This window comes from Siphateles boraxobius, unplaced genomic scaffold, assembly GCF_051911475.1.
Source record: "Siphateles boraxobius isolate OS27281-9 unplaced genomic scaffold, OSU_SipBor_1 6, whole genome shotgun sequence".
Lineage (NCBI taxonomy): Eukaryota > Metazoa > Chordata > Actinopteri > Cypriniformes > Leuciscidae > Siphateles > Siphateles boraxobius.
Window position 1 is genome coordinate 18,937,968 of NW_027509186.1, and position 17,075 is coordinate 18,955,042.

Genomic DNA, 17,075 nt, shown 5'->3' on the forward strand with positions numbered 1-17,075 from the left:
TAATAGATGAACCATTGGACATTTCCTGAGTTTAGTGTCCTCCCAAAATATTCAAGTATTTGTGTTCTCCAGCATGTGATAGTGTCAGTATATCTCATGTCTCATATCTCTATATTGTCAGCTCTGCATGACAATATATTTTGTTTTTATGTATAGGCTATGTCAGCTTTGATATAATAAAATATGAGATGATTGATCCAGTATTTGATTCATTTCAAATGCTTAAGTAGATTTTTTTAGGATTTCCTATAGTGTGTGTGTGTGTGTGTGTGTGTGTGTGTGTGTGTGTGTGTGTGTGTGTGTGTGTGTGTGTGTGTGTGTGTGTGTGTGTGTGTGTGTGTGTGTGTCTCAGGTGTATCCTATAAAATGTCCCCCAAAAATAGCAATATCCAAAATCCTTGTCCCCATGATGAAAACAGCATGAATCATACATAATTTTTTTTTTTTTTTGAAAATGTACAAATTCAGAAAGTTTTCTGTGATAGGTAAACTCTCAGAAAAAAATAGTTCTAATATCTATCATTTAGGCACTTATATGTACACTTTTGGTACCAATATGTAGCCTAATATGCACTCTTTAGGTAAAAAGATAAACATTTTTAAAACGCCTATGGAATGTCCCCATAACACCCTAACATGTGTATGTATGTGTATGTCAGAGTTATGGTCAGTTTAGTTATCTTTTTGTCTTTGTGTTTGTATTTCTTGTTTTTCCTTTCTGTTTAGTTGGCTTACCTTTTTTAGTTGGCATCTTCTGAAGACATTGTAAAAACTTTTTATATTCATTCATTAGTTTTAAACACTTCTTTCCACTATCATGAAAATCCATTCAACTACACTAGGAAAGGAAAAGAAAAGAGGAGGGAAGAAAGTAAAAGAAAGTTAAGTACAACACTGTATCATTTAGTAAATACAGCAATCCATTTCAACCACTCATAAAGTCTGCAATGTAGGGAGTCCATGGATAGCCAACCAAGGCCAGGATTTTCATCCGTACGGTATTTTAATAATCCAAATTGGGGTATTAATAAATCCAGCGATGGTTCTTCCTCTTCAGTGTAACTCCCCATTTCAGATATGTCACATAATTGCAACGGCTGGAAATAATTTGTTGTTGTTGAGATGTAAAGGTCTGGTGCTTTTGATTTTTGCCCCTTTAGGCATGGCTGAACCTGTTTATGTCTGTCACAAGTGTTCATATGAGTGTACATTTTAAAGTTGGCATGAAATGGAAGTTGCAATAGTATTTCCTTCCCTATTGTGACACCCTTGACCATACTTTATAGTTGTAGTGTATTGTACATTTATACTGAAGATGCACTGATTCAAAAAGTAATCACACCCAACAAATTTCCGTATCATTTCAAATATCCGGATAGATCGTTTCAGAGGGAGTGTATGAGTTGGAACCCACCAGAATGTGCCGAACAATCCGTTTCCCAGCTCGCTGCTTTGTGTTGCCCCTCTTGCCTGAACAAGCTATTGAGGGCTGGGCTCTTACATAAATGCTACTCAGGGCTGTAGCTATAGGGGATCCGGGGCCCCAGTGCAGGTTATTACTGTGAGCCTTCCCCAGTGAAAAACGCTGGGGCCTCCCCCAAAGAATTGTGACCACTTTTCTCCCCTCTAGCGACGGCCCTGCTGCTAATGAAAGATAGTGATATATCATTTGGATATATAACATGATGGAACAAAAGCTTAGGAAATGTTCGCAAGCTTTGCTGCTCTCATAATTAGAATAGCTAAAGTGAAGTGACTCAAACATCACTTGTCAGAAAAATCATGCTGGTATCTGACTGTAGTTCTTGGATTCAGCTTAAATCAATCCAGCTGCATTATATGCAAACTTCAGCGGAGTGCATGTCACCACTAGCCCCGGTCTGAAATGTCCCGCTTTGACCTCCACCTCTATATAGAAAAGAGCACCAGCAAGTTTAGTCTTGCGTTCTGAAAAAAATGGTCTCAGCCTTTGCTTTCTTAGTTGGCTTGGCTGTTTACATTTATATTTAGTTTATATATGTATATAGTTTGATAATCTGACCGGTCTAAACCGTTTAGTAAAAGTAAAAACATTATCTTACATAGCCAGCATTTCTTACTGTAACCGCTAAAACAAAACAGCATGGAGTGTTTTCAAATAGTTGTTTAACAGCTAAAGACGAAACATGTTTTTTTTGTTTTCAGACTTTCTTTAGATAACATGTTCGCTACATTCCAATATTGACACAAAATGTCAGTGTATGACATGCTAAAATGAAGTTATGGAAAAAAATGTGTAATAAAGGTGTGCCTTGACTTATCCCACATTACAGTGACTGCTTGAACTCAGGCAATAAGAATTGATGTGTATCTCCTTAGGGAAGACAAAAAAAAAGGAATGGAAAAATGGAAAAGTTGATGCACAAATACATTGTACGCTCTGAGAAATTTATAAAATTCATATAAATATGGACTTTTTGTGCAGATATCTCTCTGTGCTAAAATATGAATCATTATACTGGAAACTGTGGTCTTTTTTTTTAGCCTACATCTCAATTTTTTTCTAGATATTTCCACATGACAAATATTTTCTTCCTTGAGTAAAACTCATGCTTAAAATATGTACCTATTGTATACCTACCTACCTACCTACCTACCTGTTATACTTTTATATTACATTTTATAATATATATAATAATAATAATGACAATAAAAATAATGAAATAATATTAAGGTTTTGTTACTTCAAAAACTGACAAACAATTCCATGTCTAAAAGTTGAGTTTATTATGGAAATTGAAAAATAAATGCAAAGGAGCCAAAACCTGCTTGTCAAATAACCTTGGACTGGTAACATAAAAAAAAAATTGTGCAGCACATTTGTGCACGGTTTATGCAAATGGACACACTTACATACATATACAAAAACACCAAGGACTAACAATCAAACCTCTATCACACCATGAAAAGAAACATGAAAAAAAAAATCTAGATTTTTCTAACAAAACACTGCAGCATAATTTCTATCTTTATTTTAGATTTTACACCATCTAAACACGAGCACCATAAAATCATTGTCCATGCAAATGTAAACCGTACCCCAGAAAAATAAATTCATTGTGCTGGTTTTAGGTATTTGTTCATTGTTCCATATACCATGTATATGAACGCATTAATTCTTTGAGTTGTTTCATACAAACGGTAATGCATGGTTGTACAAATGTTTCCAAATCATGTAACAAAAACATCAAATGTTGTTTTGTGTAACATTGCATATGATCATTTATTCATGACGAAGATGAAACAGTGATTTTTCAGACCATACTTTACAACAAAAAAGAGAGAGAGCTTATTTATATACACATTTGGGGAATTTTGTATCCCCATGTGGACCAAATGTACTTGAACAAAATTCACCATTATCTCTGGAACAAACAGGAATGATCAATATTGAGTTTGTTTTTCTTTTGCCTTAAACTCAACTTCAACCTGGTAGGTTCTGGACCACTGCGCAAATAAATGAAGGAAGTAGCTACTCTTCAGGTCTTGTTTTTAACTTGTGCTCTTTCTGCCCAGTCTAGATCTAGACTCTCCTCCGGGGTATTCCTGAGATTATGAAAAGAGAGGTCACAGAGATCAAAGCTTGTAGCACATTGCTTGTTCAATCAATGTGCATGCAATATAAAACATCACAAAATCTCAAAGTGTCAAACTTATGTTTAGTGTATTATTTACCTGGCCTTCTTCCAGGCACCCGTCTTCCCTCTGGAAACAGATTAGCAAAAGACAAAGAGGTCAACCATTTTGGGACAGTTTAGCTTGACATAGCTTTGCAAATGTTAGAATCTCACCTTTAATGTAACTAGTGATGCTTTCAGGGTCCTCGCTGAAATCTAGTGTGAAAGAAGAAGAAGAAATGATGAATAATACTGACATTTATCTGATTATACATGAAGAACTAGAGAGAAAAGGAAAAGGGAGTAGAGTTCAGTGGTTGACTGGGTCTGCTTTACTCCGCAGCTTGTAGCATAGCTAATTCCAAAAGAGTATAAAAGGAAAAACAATAAATCAAAAGTTTTAGTTGTCTTTTACCAGTACCCTTAGCACAATTGAAAGACATTGTATGCTGTAACCTGGAATAGGATAAACTTTAAGGAAAAAAAGATTTGGAATGAGGAAGACAAAATGAGGTTAACTGTTAGCTCTGATGCTAGCATGCTAATAAAGGGTTCAAAGTGTCACACTACCATAAAGCTCCATATCGGAGGAGCTGGAGACTGAATATTCAGGACCTGTTGATACAAAATATTAAGCATGTGTCAATACTTGTGAAATCCAGGTCCAGGAAATGATGGGTTCATTGCTTGAGCAACACGCACTGTTGGGAAATATCACACTTGGTTTTCATAGACATATTCCAAGTCACATTATCACACATTTGTCCTTTGGAGAATGACCAAACATTTGGAGTATAAGTATGACTAAAAGGCAACACATTGAGTTGTCATTCATAGTTATTAGGGCATTTCTTTAGCTATGGGTGCATTTGGCCAAGTGGACTTGCAATCACACTTGCGATCAATGCATCACAAGAGAATTCTGTTATTCGTTTAATCGTCATTTTCATCACATCTTATATTATTGTATTGCATATGTTTAATAACGTTGTTTGGTGAAAATTACATTTTAAACATTTTAAGAATACAATGTTTGGCTGGTCATTTCATAGCTAGCATTTTACTAAAACTTTTTGCAAACTAAAACAATGTAACAAAAATAAGCAAAATCTGACTGTAATACTGACAAAATTACAACAAATATATTTACTTTACTTACACTTATCTCACCAAGTGACTTTTTAAAGATCTTTATTAGTCAACAAATTGTTGGTTGTGGTAGAAATGGCACAACAGAGGATCAGTCAAACATTGGTATAAATCCTTTTTCATTCAATGAAATTTCAATAAGTGGCCACACGTTAGATTTGGGTCCAATTCTCACTATTAACTAACTATTAACTATGACTTTTGCCTCAATTAACCCCAATTATGGCTTATTAATAGTTACTAAGGTAGTCGTTATGTTTAGGTATTGGGTAGGATAAAGGGATCTAGAATATGGTCATACAGAATAAGGCATTAATATGTGCTTTAAAAGTACTAATAAACAGCCAATATGCTAGTAATATGCATGCTAATAAGCAACTACTTAATAGAGACAGTTGGACCCTAAACTAATGTGTTACACAATAAATTTATGATTTACATTGAACATTGTTTACATGACAATAGCTTTAAATCAATGATATGTGCAATAACTATCATTGATGTGTTTAATGGTGTTTACCTTCAACGACTCTGGTGACTTTGGTCATAGTTGGATCCCCTTCGATGACTCTCGTAACCTTAGTCATGGAAGGCTGTCCTTCGATTACCCTGGTGACTTTAGTGATAGAAGGTTGACCCTCAATCACACGGGTAACCTTCGTAATCCTAGGGTCGCCCTCAATAACCCGTGTCACCTTGGTGATGGTAGGATCTCCCTGGATGACTCTGGTGACTTTTGTAACATCACCAGGAACTGCATATATAAGAAACACAGGACTAATAAAACAAACAATCTTCATGCAGCAGAAAGTAGTAATCTAGCTCTCTCATGAGCAATGAGTTTCATGGTGTCAATTACCTGTGATGACTCTTCCTAGAGGGAAAAAGGTGAAACATGATTGTCAGATTTCAAGAAAACCGAATCGTTGAGAAAACAGATAAAAAGAAACTGATTGCGCTGAAATGAAAACCATTTTTGATATACATACTCATAAATGTCAGAGGGATCTCCTGAAATCTGTATCCAGAAACATACTACAAAGGAAAGAAAATACACGTTGACACAGTAATTCACTTATGTAAATATCCCGTCTATTAGACTTTTTAGGCATGGCGGTAGAATTACACAAATAAAGAAAAGATGGCATTAGGATCCCACTGGACATCTGTTTTGGGAGATCATATTATGGCATGAAGGCTGAATTTGGTTGCACATAATCGAGTACAGATCCTCAGGGCAAACGAGCCCCTAAATGGGTCTTTCTGTGAATGAATTCATGCTTGTTGCATGTTGCAATTCAATACCTTAATCTGGATGTATCGGATGATTCTTGTCAGGAGTGAACGGAGTTCCTGGCTACCAACAGGTATATCTTTTAAAATAAAACAAACATTTAGTAGTTCTTGAAAAATGAAAAAAGAAAAACATCACAATAACTGCAATTTCAACTCTCACCCTCAGGGTACAGAAGAGTCCTGACGAAGTGAACAACTCCATTTGTGGCCATTATATCAGACTCAGGAACTTTCACAGTGTTGACCTGCATGCTCTGATTTGCCTGAAAATTGCAATATTTTTTGCAATAAATAAATTTTATCATAAAACATTCATAGTATATATTATAATGTTATGTAATATTTGCTAATTTTTCATTTTAACAAACAAGTACAATAACAACAAAAATCAAACAGACAAAAAGTGCTAAAATGTATAACAAATAAATGATATTAATGTATATACATCTCTACTATAAAAATGAATAAATAGGAAAATACACTACTATATATATATATATATATATATATATATATATATATATATATGTATGTGTATGTGTATATATATATATATATATATATATATATATAATAAATGTAAAGAATGATAATACAGGTTCTTGTTATGTTTAGGAGCATTACTGATCTGAATATTAATTTTTATTTTCATTGGTGTAAGCTAACGTATTCAGATTTAGTAATATCAAATAATATATTGAGAGCTAATTTAGACTTTTTATGTTATTTGACATGATTTACTCTTAAAGTATAACCTTACAACAACATTTTATCTAACCAAAGATGTACACGACCTTCCCAATGTAAAGGTATATTAGGGTTACAAAAAAAATACCTGATAATCATAAAAACATTCTGTACCTGCTTAATACTTCCGTAAATCAAATAAATTCAGTTTTTCTTCTACATATAAATCAGAGGTTGTATCAAGGTAAGTGATTTACTACAAAGCATGGTTTAATTTTACTCACAGGAAATTCCCGCCATAAAACTCTATATTACAGAGCGGAATCATATAATCTGATGAAGGTTCTTGCATGTGTTCCTATAACAGATGTTATGACTTGAAATTAATTTCAAGGCTGGACTGCAGGAGTGCTTGATACTTACATACAACACCTTCAAATTGCTGCCCTGGAGAGTTTTGAGGAGGTTAGTGACTCCAGTCTCCAAGCCTCCGCCGATGAAGACACCGTTACTGAAGTGATAGAGCAGAATGGCTCTGAGGGCGTTAGCGTCACCTGATCACAGAGAAGAGACGCTGTCATATCCTGTATTCTCCGTCTTTCATCTTTAATCTCATTAATCCTGAATAAAACCAAGCTAAACAGTAATTCTAGATGTGGTGTGCCTTGAAAATGACATGTATGAAAGAACTCACTCTTCAAAAGAGACAAGTCTCTCTCACTGAGCCCTGCAAAAGCCTCATCTGTAGGGGCAAAAAGTGTGAAATCTCCTTCCTGCTTGAGCATATCAGTCAGACCAGCTGCTTCCATCAGAGACAAAAAGATCCTGCAGCAATGAAGTGATAGTCACAAGGACAAGAAAGCGATCTTCAGTTTGACCAGATAAAAATTCACTTTTTCTTACTTGAATGCTCCGTTTTTCACCAGAAGTTGGTACATAGTGGACTCTGGTGCCGTGATCAGGGTCTTCATGAGATGGAGGGCACCGTTACTTCCCTCTCTGCTTCCACGGATCAAGCAGGCATTCTCAATGCAGACTGCCTTCATAGGTAAAATATTACAAGACAGTTCACTTCTTCTGAGTCTACTAATGGAAACTATTTGAGCTATTACAATAAATATCACTGTAAGTAATTGAGAGAAAACTGCATTTCTGAATTTTAATTAGTTGATTAATTAATATATATAAATATATATTTTTTTTGCCAAATGGAAGATTCTAAATCATAAGAAAATCAAGAACAAAGACATAAAACAACTGACTGTGCGGTAGACGAAGACTCTAAGAAATTTCCCTGCGAGTGTTTCCAGGCGCTGACCATTGTACAGCTGACTCAGCACAACCTTGTTCTTGATTATGTGGTTTTCAAGAATGATCTTCAGGAAGCTCTGGTCCATGGACATCACCTCATCTGGATTGCAGAGGAAAACAAATATTTGGACTTGGTTTGGTTTACCATCATGACAAAAAAGTGTTGTGATAACATTTGCATAATCAAGAACATGATATAACGTAACTCGAATTTAGAACGATTAAAAATACCAATTAACCTCTTCCATATTAAAACATAACCAAAGAGGCTGTAAAAATGTTGATGTTTCAAACTGCAACATGTAAAGACTTGACCAGCCTTTCGTGGTGAGCAGTTTGTAGAATGTGCATTCCCAGACAGGACTTTCGGTTATTGTAACCGCAGGCACTATCCCTTTCCCCCATACAGCCTAGTAAAAGGAACGATTTACCCCTTTAAATATAATGTGATGAATATGTTCACCTGTCATTAGCCACAAATGAACTACAAACATGTGATGATGAGGTGAAAGATCCAGCTTAGCCTCCTGTGAGGTCTGAAACGCTCTATATGGGAGGTGGGATATCAGACGTTTTCATCTTCTCTTTCTTTCAACATCTTTTCAGTGCCGGAAGCCCATGAGGCCCATAGATTAACGGAAGCTGCCATTTTCCATGTACAGGCATTGAATGAATCATATGTTTTTACACCTGCTATCCCGCGAGGAATCAAAGTTATAGTTATGGGACAGCAGAACTTAACAAAGGCAAGGCACATCAGCAATTGAAAAAACAGAGGTCTTGCTAAGGTAGAATTAAAACAGACAATGACAGAGAAGAAACAAGCAGCTGAGTAAAGGCAAGGAGACTATGGAAGTTAGTTAAACAGAGGGAGAGGGAGATTGACATGTATTTGCTCACCGTTGAAGGCTGCGTTGAGTGGAGCCAGGAGCGTGTACTCAGCCTCGGGTCTCATGGCTGCAGACAAGCCTAGCTCTGTCAACATGTCACCATAGGTGGCCTGAGATTGTCCAACCAGCTGCATAACCTGTTTAGCTTTTTTAAAAAAAAGCAAAATTACAGCATTTAGAGGCTACTTCAGTAATTTCTGCATTCTCAGAAAAAAAGATAAAAGAGACTGATAGGATAAGCTTACCAGAGTCGGGCATGAGGACTTGATCGATGAGGTGGATGACTCCATTGCTGGTGACAATGTCCTTCTTGAGTACCATCTTTATGCCATTGACTGTAAGGCTATCGCCATCGCAGCCAATCTCAATATTGCTGCCCTCCAGGGTCTCATGAGACGTGCCGGCCATGATGGCCTCAGAGCACTGAACAGAGTTCAACAGATGGTAGTTGAGGAGAGCTGGAAGAGAAGAAACATCAGTCTCTGTCATCCGAGCACTGAGCACATCTGTTATTCCTCTTACACGCCTCTTGAAATATGAGGAAATCATGGAAAAAAATTCATCAGTTATATTTTTTTTGGTGTTTAGAACGTACCACATCAGGTAAAAATCACAAATGGAAATGAGTCTGTTTAAAAATGCTTCATACAAACATGCTAAATGACAATTTTGCACAGTGATTTAACACAGTATTTGCTTTAAATGAATGAGCATGAAATCACCTGCCAAGCACAGTTTTCCTGAGAGAATGGTTGTAAATTTAAAATACATATATCTGCTAGGCTTACACTAGCATATAGACACAGTAGCTTCAACATGGACTTTGATTTCATTACCTTTAATATTTGTTAAAGACTATTTAAATTCTGTGATTTCATATATAGATTATGTAGATATGCATGCAATCCATTATGTCATTGCATCTCCAATTAGTTCCCAAAAGGGATCCTGGGGAGCCTTGGGAGCCTTTGGGTCCTCTATGAGTGAGAGTCTCTTAGCAGCAACAAACCATTTGACTGGAAATAGAGCGAGTCTCAAGTCAAAAGTCTAGGGACTAATAAGAGGGCAGAGATCCCATCGCCACCATTTTTCACTGGATCGTAAAGCTAACAGCTGTTTCCTGTCTATAGGTCTCTGGCAAGACAAGGATTATGCTCTTTTCGGAAGGTCTTAGATCTTTCTCCTTTGGCCCTTACAATGAACATTATCGCTTTAATGGTTACAAAATGTATTCTGCATCCCTCTGGAAAACATAAACCACTGGATCCAAATGGGCGCTAATGTTCAAGCTGGCTATCATCTCACTGTATTGTTCATGGTGTTAAATATGTTGTTCTTATATGGATTCAATCGTTAACTGTACAATGCATCAGTATAAGGTTAAGCTTTGAGTTTTTCTTTTTCATTTCCATGGCTTCCCTCAATGAAAGTTGCTTAAGTAGCAGATCAAATGTCTTTCCGCTTGGCACAACAGATTTGGCCATAATATTGGTCTTATTTTAGTTTTCACTCAAGCAGTTAATATGAGCCTCAGGGCATTTCTGACAAACCTTATATTCATGAGAGTGGGGTAGTATTTCATTCTTTTACATGATCACTGAGAAAGTTAATGCAACTCCTAAGCAAACATCAACCACAGTATTCTGAAAATACTGTAAGACGTACCCATATACTTCAGTTCTGCTGCCGAGAACCTTTAGATTTGAACTCTTCTCCAAGTGGCTCAACTGTAACCCTGTCTAAATCTCAAAGTAGTCCTATAAGTGTTGTTATGGCACTGTTTGCCAACTGTCTGAGAATTCCAGGTCTACAGCTCGGGGTGCAGCGGGCCCATCTGGTTTGAAAGGGGGCACAATAATCCTTGGCCTCACTCAGTTGACTCATATCAACAAACACGGCACGAGGGAACTGCCAGATCCTTGATTTCCTGCATCTTTGTCTCATTAAATAAGAATAAAGCCTTTCTTTGTGCCAAGTCTGCCATCAATATGGGATTTAACGTGTCCCTTTCGACAACTTAAAGGACTGCATTTGAGAATAGGGCAATGGGAAATCATGGGTCTTTACGTCTTCGGTTTACCTTGGAGGGAAACCTTGTCTTTCATAAGCCTATCCATAACCTCTCTATCCAGATTTTCAAAGGCATCGTTGGTGGGAGCGAAAAGGGTGAAGTGTCCCGGCTGACCCAGCTTCTCAATCAAACCGGATTCAGTAGCCACAGTCTGGAAAAGAAATGGAGCATAAACAACTTTTGGTTAATTGGTTTGGTTCATGAACTACACAGCTCCAAGTTTTCTTAACACTTACACTCAAAGTGCTCAGTTCATCGTCGACTTCGATTATATCCTGAATGGTGTTGCCAACAGCTGTGATGACGCGGTCAATGAGGTGGACCACTCCGTTGGTGGCCACCTGGTTGCCGTGAATGATCCTGGCACAGTTCACTGTGACAACCTGAACAAGAACCATGTGTACATTTAGTCCCTCACAAAGAAGAAAGTAACCTGAAACATAACCTTCCATTTCTCAAGATATCAAATTACCCCATTGGAGTAATGATTGATGAGCAGGCTCAAGTCGTTGTACATGGAGGTTACGGTCATTCCGTTCTTGAGGTCTTTGGTGAGAAGCCGTTTGTTGACCATGTGGTAGTGCAGAGCATTATACAGCTCAATATTAACATTGCTCACCAGAGCATTCCTCACCTCCTATAGAACAGAGAGGAAGCCAATGCAAAACAGTCAAGGAATTACTCAATTTCCATGTTTGTGCTGAATATAGAAGGAACAAGATGATACCGTATCCAGAAGATCCCATGCATCATTACTGGGTGCAAAGAAGGTGTACGACCCGGAACCTTCAATCTCTTCCCGTAGTTTGGATAAAGCAGAGTAGTCCTGGGTATTTTTGGCTTTGACCAGGCCGAGGGTGCCATAAACGTTGTCAATGGGAGCAACTGCAAGGAAAGTGACACAGATTAGCCTCAAGATTGCAGCCTAATAAAAATGTTTTCCTACATGATAACATTCAAACTAGATATCAATCATACTTGGCGTACTTATCATTGTAAATGTGTTTTTTATTGACAATGCAACCAGACTTTTATGACATTCCAATGTCAGACTGGTCAGTAAGTAACTATTACGAAATCAACCAACCTGCAGGACAGCCTCTCAAGCCATCCAACTTCATGTAACCTGGGCAACACTCATACAACACGGTCCTGGACAAAGGGAGGGAAAACATAAAAGCAGAAGAACATGTGTTAAGTGAATATTGAAGCCCAGACATTTGGTGCCCCTTGAAAAAATAAAATACTGGTAATGTACAGGCTCAAATTCATTTTTTTCTTCTTCCTGGATGCCATTCTCACGTCGTTACAAGCTATCCTGGTTTTAATGCTAGCAGTTCATGGTATTGGACAGACAGTCTTTCCATATGGCAACCATTAACTGTCTTTGTACATAAACATGCTATGTGGTCCCGAGGTTTGTGCCTTATTCCTCTATCATTATGTTGTCATAGCATTGCATTAATACTTAAAGTGCCCTGAAGCCAAGTGCTGAGACCAACTTGGTGGTTTAGTAAGGCTGAGGGGTATTTTTTGGATCCAGGAAGCCGTTAAAGTAAATTTATAACCCAGTGAAAACCCTTGGTTTGGAAGTTACAATGTACAATGGGAAGGAAATGTCGAATCAGCAGTTTTCCAGTAATGGAGGTTGCATTCTGTTTTTTTCTGTTTTCATTGAAAACGGCCTTTAATCCTTCAAACCAAGCTTTTAAATGTTTCCATAAACACACAAATGGAATCTCATGGATGAGAAGTCATTTTGTCCGGTAGCATTAAGAAACAAAAATATATAATCTAAAAAGAAAATATAAAACTGAAATTATCTTAAAAACTATGTTATTAAATCATCTGAATATATATCGAAACATATGTGTACTATTTTATTAAGCATCTTGTAAAAGAAGAAAATCCTCACTGTTGTACTTCAGAACTTCAATTATAATTTCAAATGCCACCAAAAATATCTTCTGTCAGACCAAGGTATTTTTGTGCATAATTCTTTTTTTTTCTTTCTTTTTTCCCCCCATTCCCTTTAGTGCGTGTTTAGCCAGTTGCAAGTTCATATGCACTATAACAGGCTCTTAATATGAATAATGGGTTCAATAAAACTCACCTAAGCTAATTATACCAACTATACAGCAGCCATATTGTAGAGTTACTAAATACCTGTTAATGGGAAACAGGTTTTTTATAAGGTCCTCTGAGAAAACACCCCTGGAGTGTAACAATCCCTTGAGAAGTTCTCCAAGCTGCTGATAATAAACAAACTCCAGCAGTGGTGGAGATTCAGAGAGAAACACTAGTCAGGGTTAGTGCACATGGAAATCTCCACACCAGCAAAATGGTTCCATGTTGCTGAATTCCGCAGAAAGATAACACAGCCTGCAGATCACCAAATGAGAACTGACAGTCAGTGGTGAGTTCTGTGGAAGAGTGGACACTGACAGTCCCTGAGATTGAGCAATCACGAGACTAAGAAACTAATGGGGATTTCAAAGCTGTCCTCTATGTGACCGCCGTACTGAGGATCCAGAAGCAATAGTTTTGGCTCATAGAAATGAAGTGCTGGGAAAGGATAGCTGATGAGATCATTAGAGCCCCACTAGAACATGAGCTTCTAAAGCATCTCTCCCCAAAACGGGAGGAAGACATGACTCCTGTTGACCAGACATGCTAAGGGAATGCATCCACATGAATCATTGGGGAGAAGGTCAGATTTTCTCCCTTGTGAGTCAACAGTTCAAAGGATCCACAACATTATGCAAATGTTCAAACCATTAGTGTGGAGCTAAAACCATCAGACGGTGGACATTTCTAACAAAATATATAGAAATAAGCTTTGTAGAACATCAAACCAATGACTTGACTGAAAACAGACACTACAACATGTAGTAATTCTCAAACTTCTCTCATCTGCACATTGAGACACCATCAGTGATATAACTTTTTTTTTCCGCACCGATCTTTGAAGGAGATCTAAGACTGTCATACTCATCTCACTAATGCATGCTAAGCACACTAAACCAGATAATTACAAAAATTGCCAGACCGCTATGTAATGGGGAGAATATCCCCAGAGCAGAACAGTTCCTGGCTTTTCGATATACAAAACTGCAAGATAAGCAGAAAATCTACAGAATATCTCAGGCAAGTCTGGCTTTGCAACTAAGGAAGTTTGAAACCACTGGAGGAAAACTCTTTATGCTGTTGTTCCACTCTTTTCCAACCACAAAAAAAGGAAAAGAAACCGGAGGCATTACAATCTCTACATGAATCAACGGTTGTGGTTGACCATGTTGGCCTCCAGAAACCACAACCTCATTACTGGAGCCTTCACAGTAGGACATTGCCGCTCATCTTACGGTAAATTGTTGATCTAGATGTTGAATTTTTTTTTTTTTTGCTGTTGTTGTTTTACATTTCACACATCATTAAGTTGACTTAGTTTTGCCAAAGAGCTTCTCAAAAAACAAAAGAGCCTGCTGACATTTCCACCTTGTAGACAGCTGTGTATTTTTGCCCTAGGACAGAAATTTAAGGAAATGTGTTTCAACACAAGCCAAGCACTCCAGGCGACTTCTACTGCTTTCTTTAATCATCAATGGCATGTCCTGACAACGTCAGTGGGTCTCACCATTTTATACCAATTAAGGTTCTGCAGCTCTCCGGTGGTTTGTGCCGTAGAAACACTTGGAATTTGGTTTGTCGCTGTAGAGCAATTCTTTGTCTTTGTTTTGGCAGCCATGTTGAACTATAAATCTACTGTTGCTGTCTATTTTTGTATTTTACAAAGTCATTTGAACAGGAAGCATTGTAAATTCAACTATTAAGCTGCATTTGGAGCTCAGCTCAAGTAGGAATTCATCTGTGAATGTAACTGTTGGAAGTCTTCACGCACTCTTACCAGTTGGGACAGCGACCTTTCACCTTTGACCATTGGAGCAGATGGAACTTTCCAGTTTCTGTCAAAGAGAGCCTCCAGAAATCATAAAACATCACACTTACGCTTTCTTTCCACAGATGGCCCCTTGGTACCAATTACGGCAAGTGCTGAAGTATTTCTTCTTTGTCCCCACGACTTGCTGGAGAGCGCACACATTTGGTCTGCAGAGAGGTTAAGGTAAGACAGGACAAAATAAGTAAAGCTGGGAGGTCACACTTTAGATTAGGGTCCAATTCTCACTATTAACTAACTTTTGAGAATGTTTGCCTCAAACTCCTAATTACTGCTTATTAATAGTTAGTAGGTAGTCATTCAGTTTAGGTATTGGGTAGGATTAAGATATGTAGAATATGGTCATGGAGAATAGGCATTAATATGTGCTTTAAAAGTGCTAATAAACAGCCAATATCCTAGTAATATGCATGCAAATAAACAACTAGTTCATTGTGAGAACTGGACCCAAAAGAGCAACAGATGTGTGAAATTGTTTTGTGAGAGCATGGTGCTTTCCTTTTAAACTTGGGACAGTAATGTTATACTTTAATGTAATAAAGGTAAAATTAAGTTTTTTTTTTTTAAAATTGAGGTATAATTGACCAATTTCAAACCATTCTTAAGACCTTTGTATTTATAAAAAACAAAAACAAAAAAACAAACAAACTTGTATTTATTTATTTTAAAAAACAACACACTGACAGACATTATTTAAAATGATTAAATCATTTACAAAAGCCATTATGTAAAATGATTAAATCATTTACAAAATATATAAAAAGAAACAATGTAAAAACATTTAGTCAGGTAACCTAAATATATACTTATAAAATCAAGTATTCCACTGTAAATAAATATTTTTTATATTTTGTAAGTCAATAATATTATTTAGTATGACAGTCAACCTGACTAGATTTGGTTACACAAAATAATAATAATAATACTAATAATAATAATAATACTAATAATAATAATAATAATAATAATAATAATAATAATATAAATAATTTCACACAGTTTGCATATTTGTTGCAGAAAGACAAAGAAAGCTTCAGTTATACAAATATACAGTAATAATAATAACAGCAATGTAATAGAATGTAAAGTAGAAACCATATGTAAAATGTTTAAAATATATTTGAAAAAAATGAAAAGTATTCTTAATTGAAATATATTTAAATGATATATGCAATTTATAATTTAACAATTGAATAAATAACATTAATAATATCTCTTACCCTTCTTTCTTTGCTCGAATGCGACTATGGGCAACTATCTTGTCATAGGCTGAGGAGTCTGCCTGGTCAAAGGCAGACAGCACAAAGAGTGCAAAACTAGCCACAAAGAGTCGCTTCATCCCTGCTTTCCCCACTGTGAGACTTCAGAGCAAGAATGGGCTCCAGCTGAGGGGGAGAGGGCTTTTATAGCTCAGCTCTCTGCAAACTTTCAGTGCACCAGCCTCTCCTGTTCACCAGTGTGTCTCTATGATCTCACCTCCAACTCTGAATAAGCAAAACACAAAGAATGGAGGATTAATTCAACAACGAGCTGAGGTGTGAGGAGGAAATGTTGTCGAATTCCTAAATAGAATAATTATATACAGTACATGCAGAGCTCTTTTAGTCCATATTAGGACTGGTGTGGAGCTTTTTTAAATTTGATAATCGTTGTTCTGTGCTGGTGATATTTGCATTTGAAAAAATCCGCAGAAATATGCAGCATACATATGTTGCGGTTTTCATAAATTCCTAAGGGTCCAAAAATCTGAGAAATACTTATTTTTTACTTTTTAAATTCCAAATTTTTCATTCCAAATTATATAATCAGAATAACTATTTGATTGAAAAGTTAAGAAGAAATGTAAGAATGTCTTTGGTATGACAGCAGAACTCAAGCTATTTTGTGTAAAAACTGATGATCATGTATATCCAACAATTGAGAATGATCCAAATAGCATATTTTGTTTCAATGGAAGCAAGGACATCTGACCTTTTGTATGAAGATCACATGCTCAATGACACAAATTTAAATCATAAATATTTCTTCTTCATTTTACGTTTTTTACATACTTTTCTTTG

General features: G+C 36.6%; 1 protein-coding gene across 4 annotated transcripts; it reads right to left on the reverse strand.

Annotated features, from left to right (window-relative positions):
• Window positions 1–2,742: 2,742 nt before the first annotated feature.
• postnb (periostin, osteoblast specific factor b) lies at window positions 2,743–16,583 on the reverse strand. Of its 4 annotated transcripts, XM_077208078.1 has the most exons (22): window positions 16,236–16,465; window positions 15,066–15,164; window positions 12,148–12,212; window positions 11,788–11,945; window positions 11,533–11,697; window positions 11,297–11,443; window positions 11,070–11,211; window positions 9,235–9,447; window positions 9,000–9,134; window positions 8,051–8,199; window positions 7,692–7,828; window positions 7,483–7,613; window positions 7,212–7,342; window positions 6,262–6,364; window positions 6,111–6,178; window positions 5,795–5,840; window positions 5,665–5,679; window positions 5,326–5,559; window positions 4,227–4,271; window positions 3,831–3,872; window positions 3,715–3,744; window positions 2,743–3,585 (listed from the first exon to the last, which is right to left on the reverse strand). In XM_077208078.1, exons 1-22 carry the CDS (start codon window positions 16,352–16,354, stop codon window positions 3,563–3,565), a joined length of 2,397 nt encoding a protein of 798 aa, XP_077064193.1. In that variant the 5' UTR covers window positions 16,355–16,465; the 3' UTR covers window positions 2,743–3,562. The 4 variants fall into 4 exon arrangements, with proteins under 4 accessions (XP_077064193.1, XP_077064192.1, XP_077064195.1 ...); XM_077208077.1 differs by lacking the exon at window positions 5,665–5,679 and having other exon boundaries at window positions 5,777–5,840; window positions 16,236–16,504; XM_077208080.1 differs by lacking the exon at window positions 4,227–4,271 and having other exon boundaries at window positions 16,236–16,462.
• Window positions 16,584–17,075: the final 492 nt, after the last annotated feature.

Coding starts and splice junctions, on each gene's coding strand:
- postnb (XM_077208077.1), bottom strand. CDS start 16,354: ATGAAGCGACTCTTTGTGGCTAGTTTTGCACTCTTTGTGCTGTCTGCC. Junction 15,165..16,235: donor ATTCGAGCAAAGAAAGAAGG/GTAAGAGATATT, acceptor ACCTCTCTGCAG/ACCAAATGTGTGCGCTCTCC. Junction 11,946..12,147: donor CTTGAGAGGCTGTCCTGCAG/GTTGGTTGATTT, acceptor CTTTCCTTGCAG/TTGCTCCCATTGACAACGTT.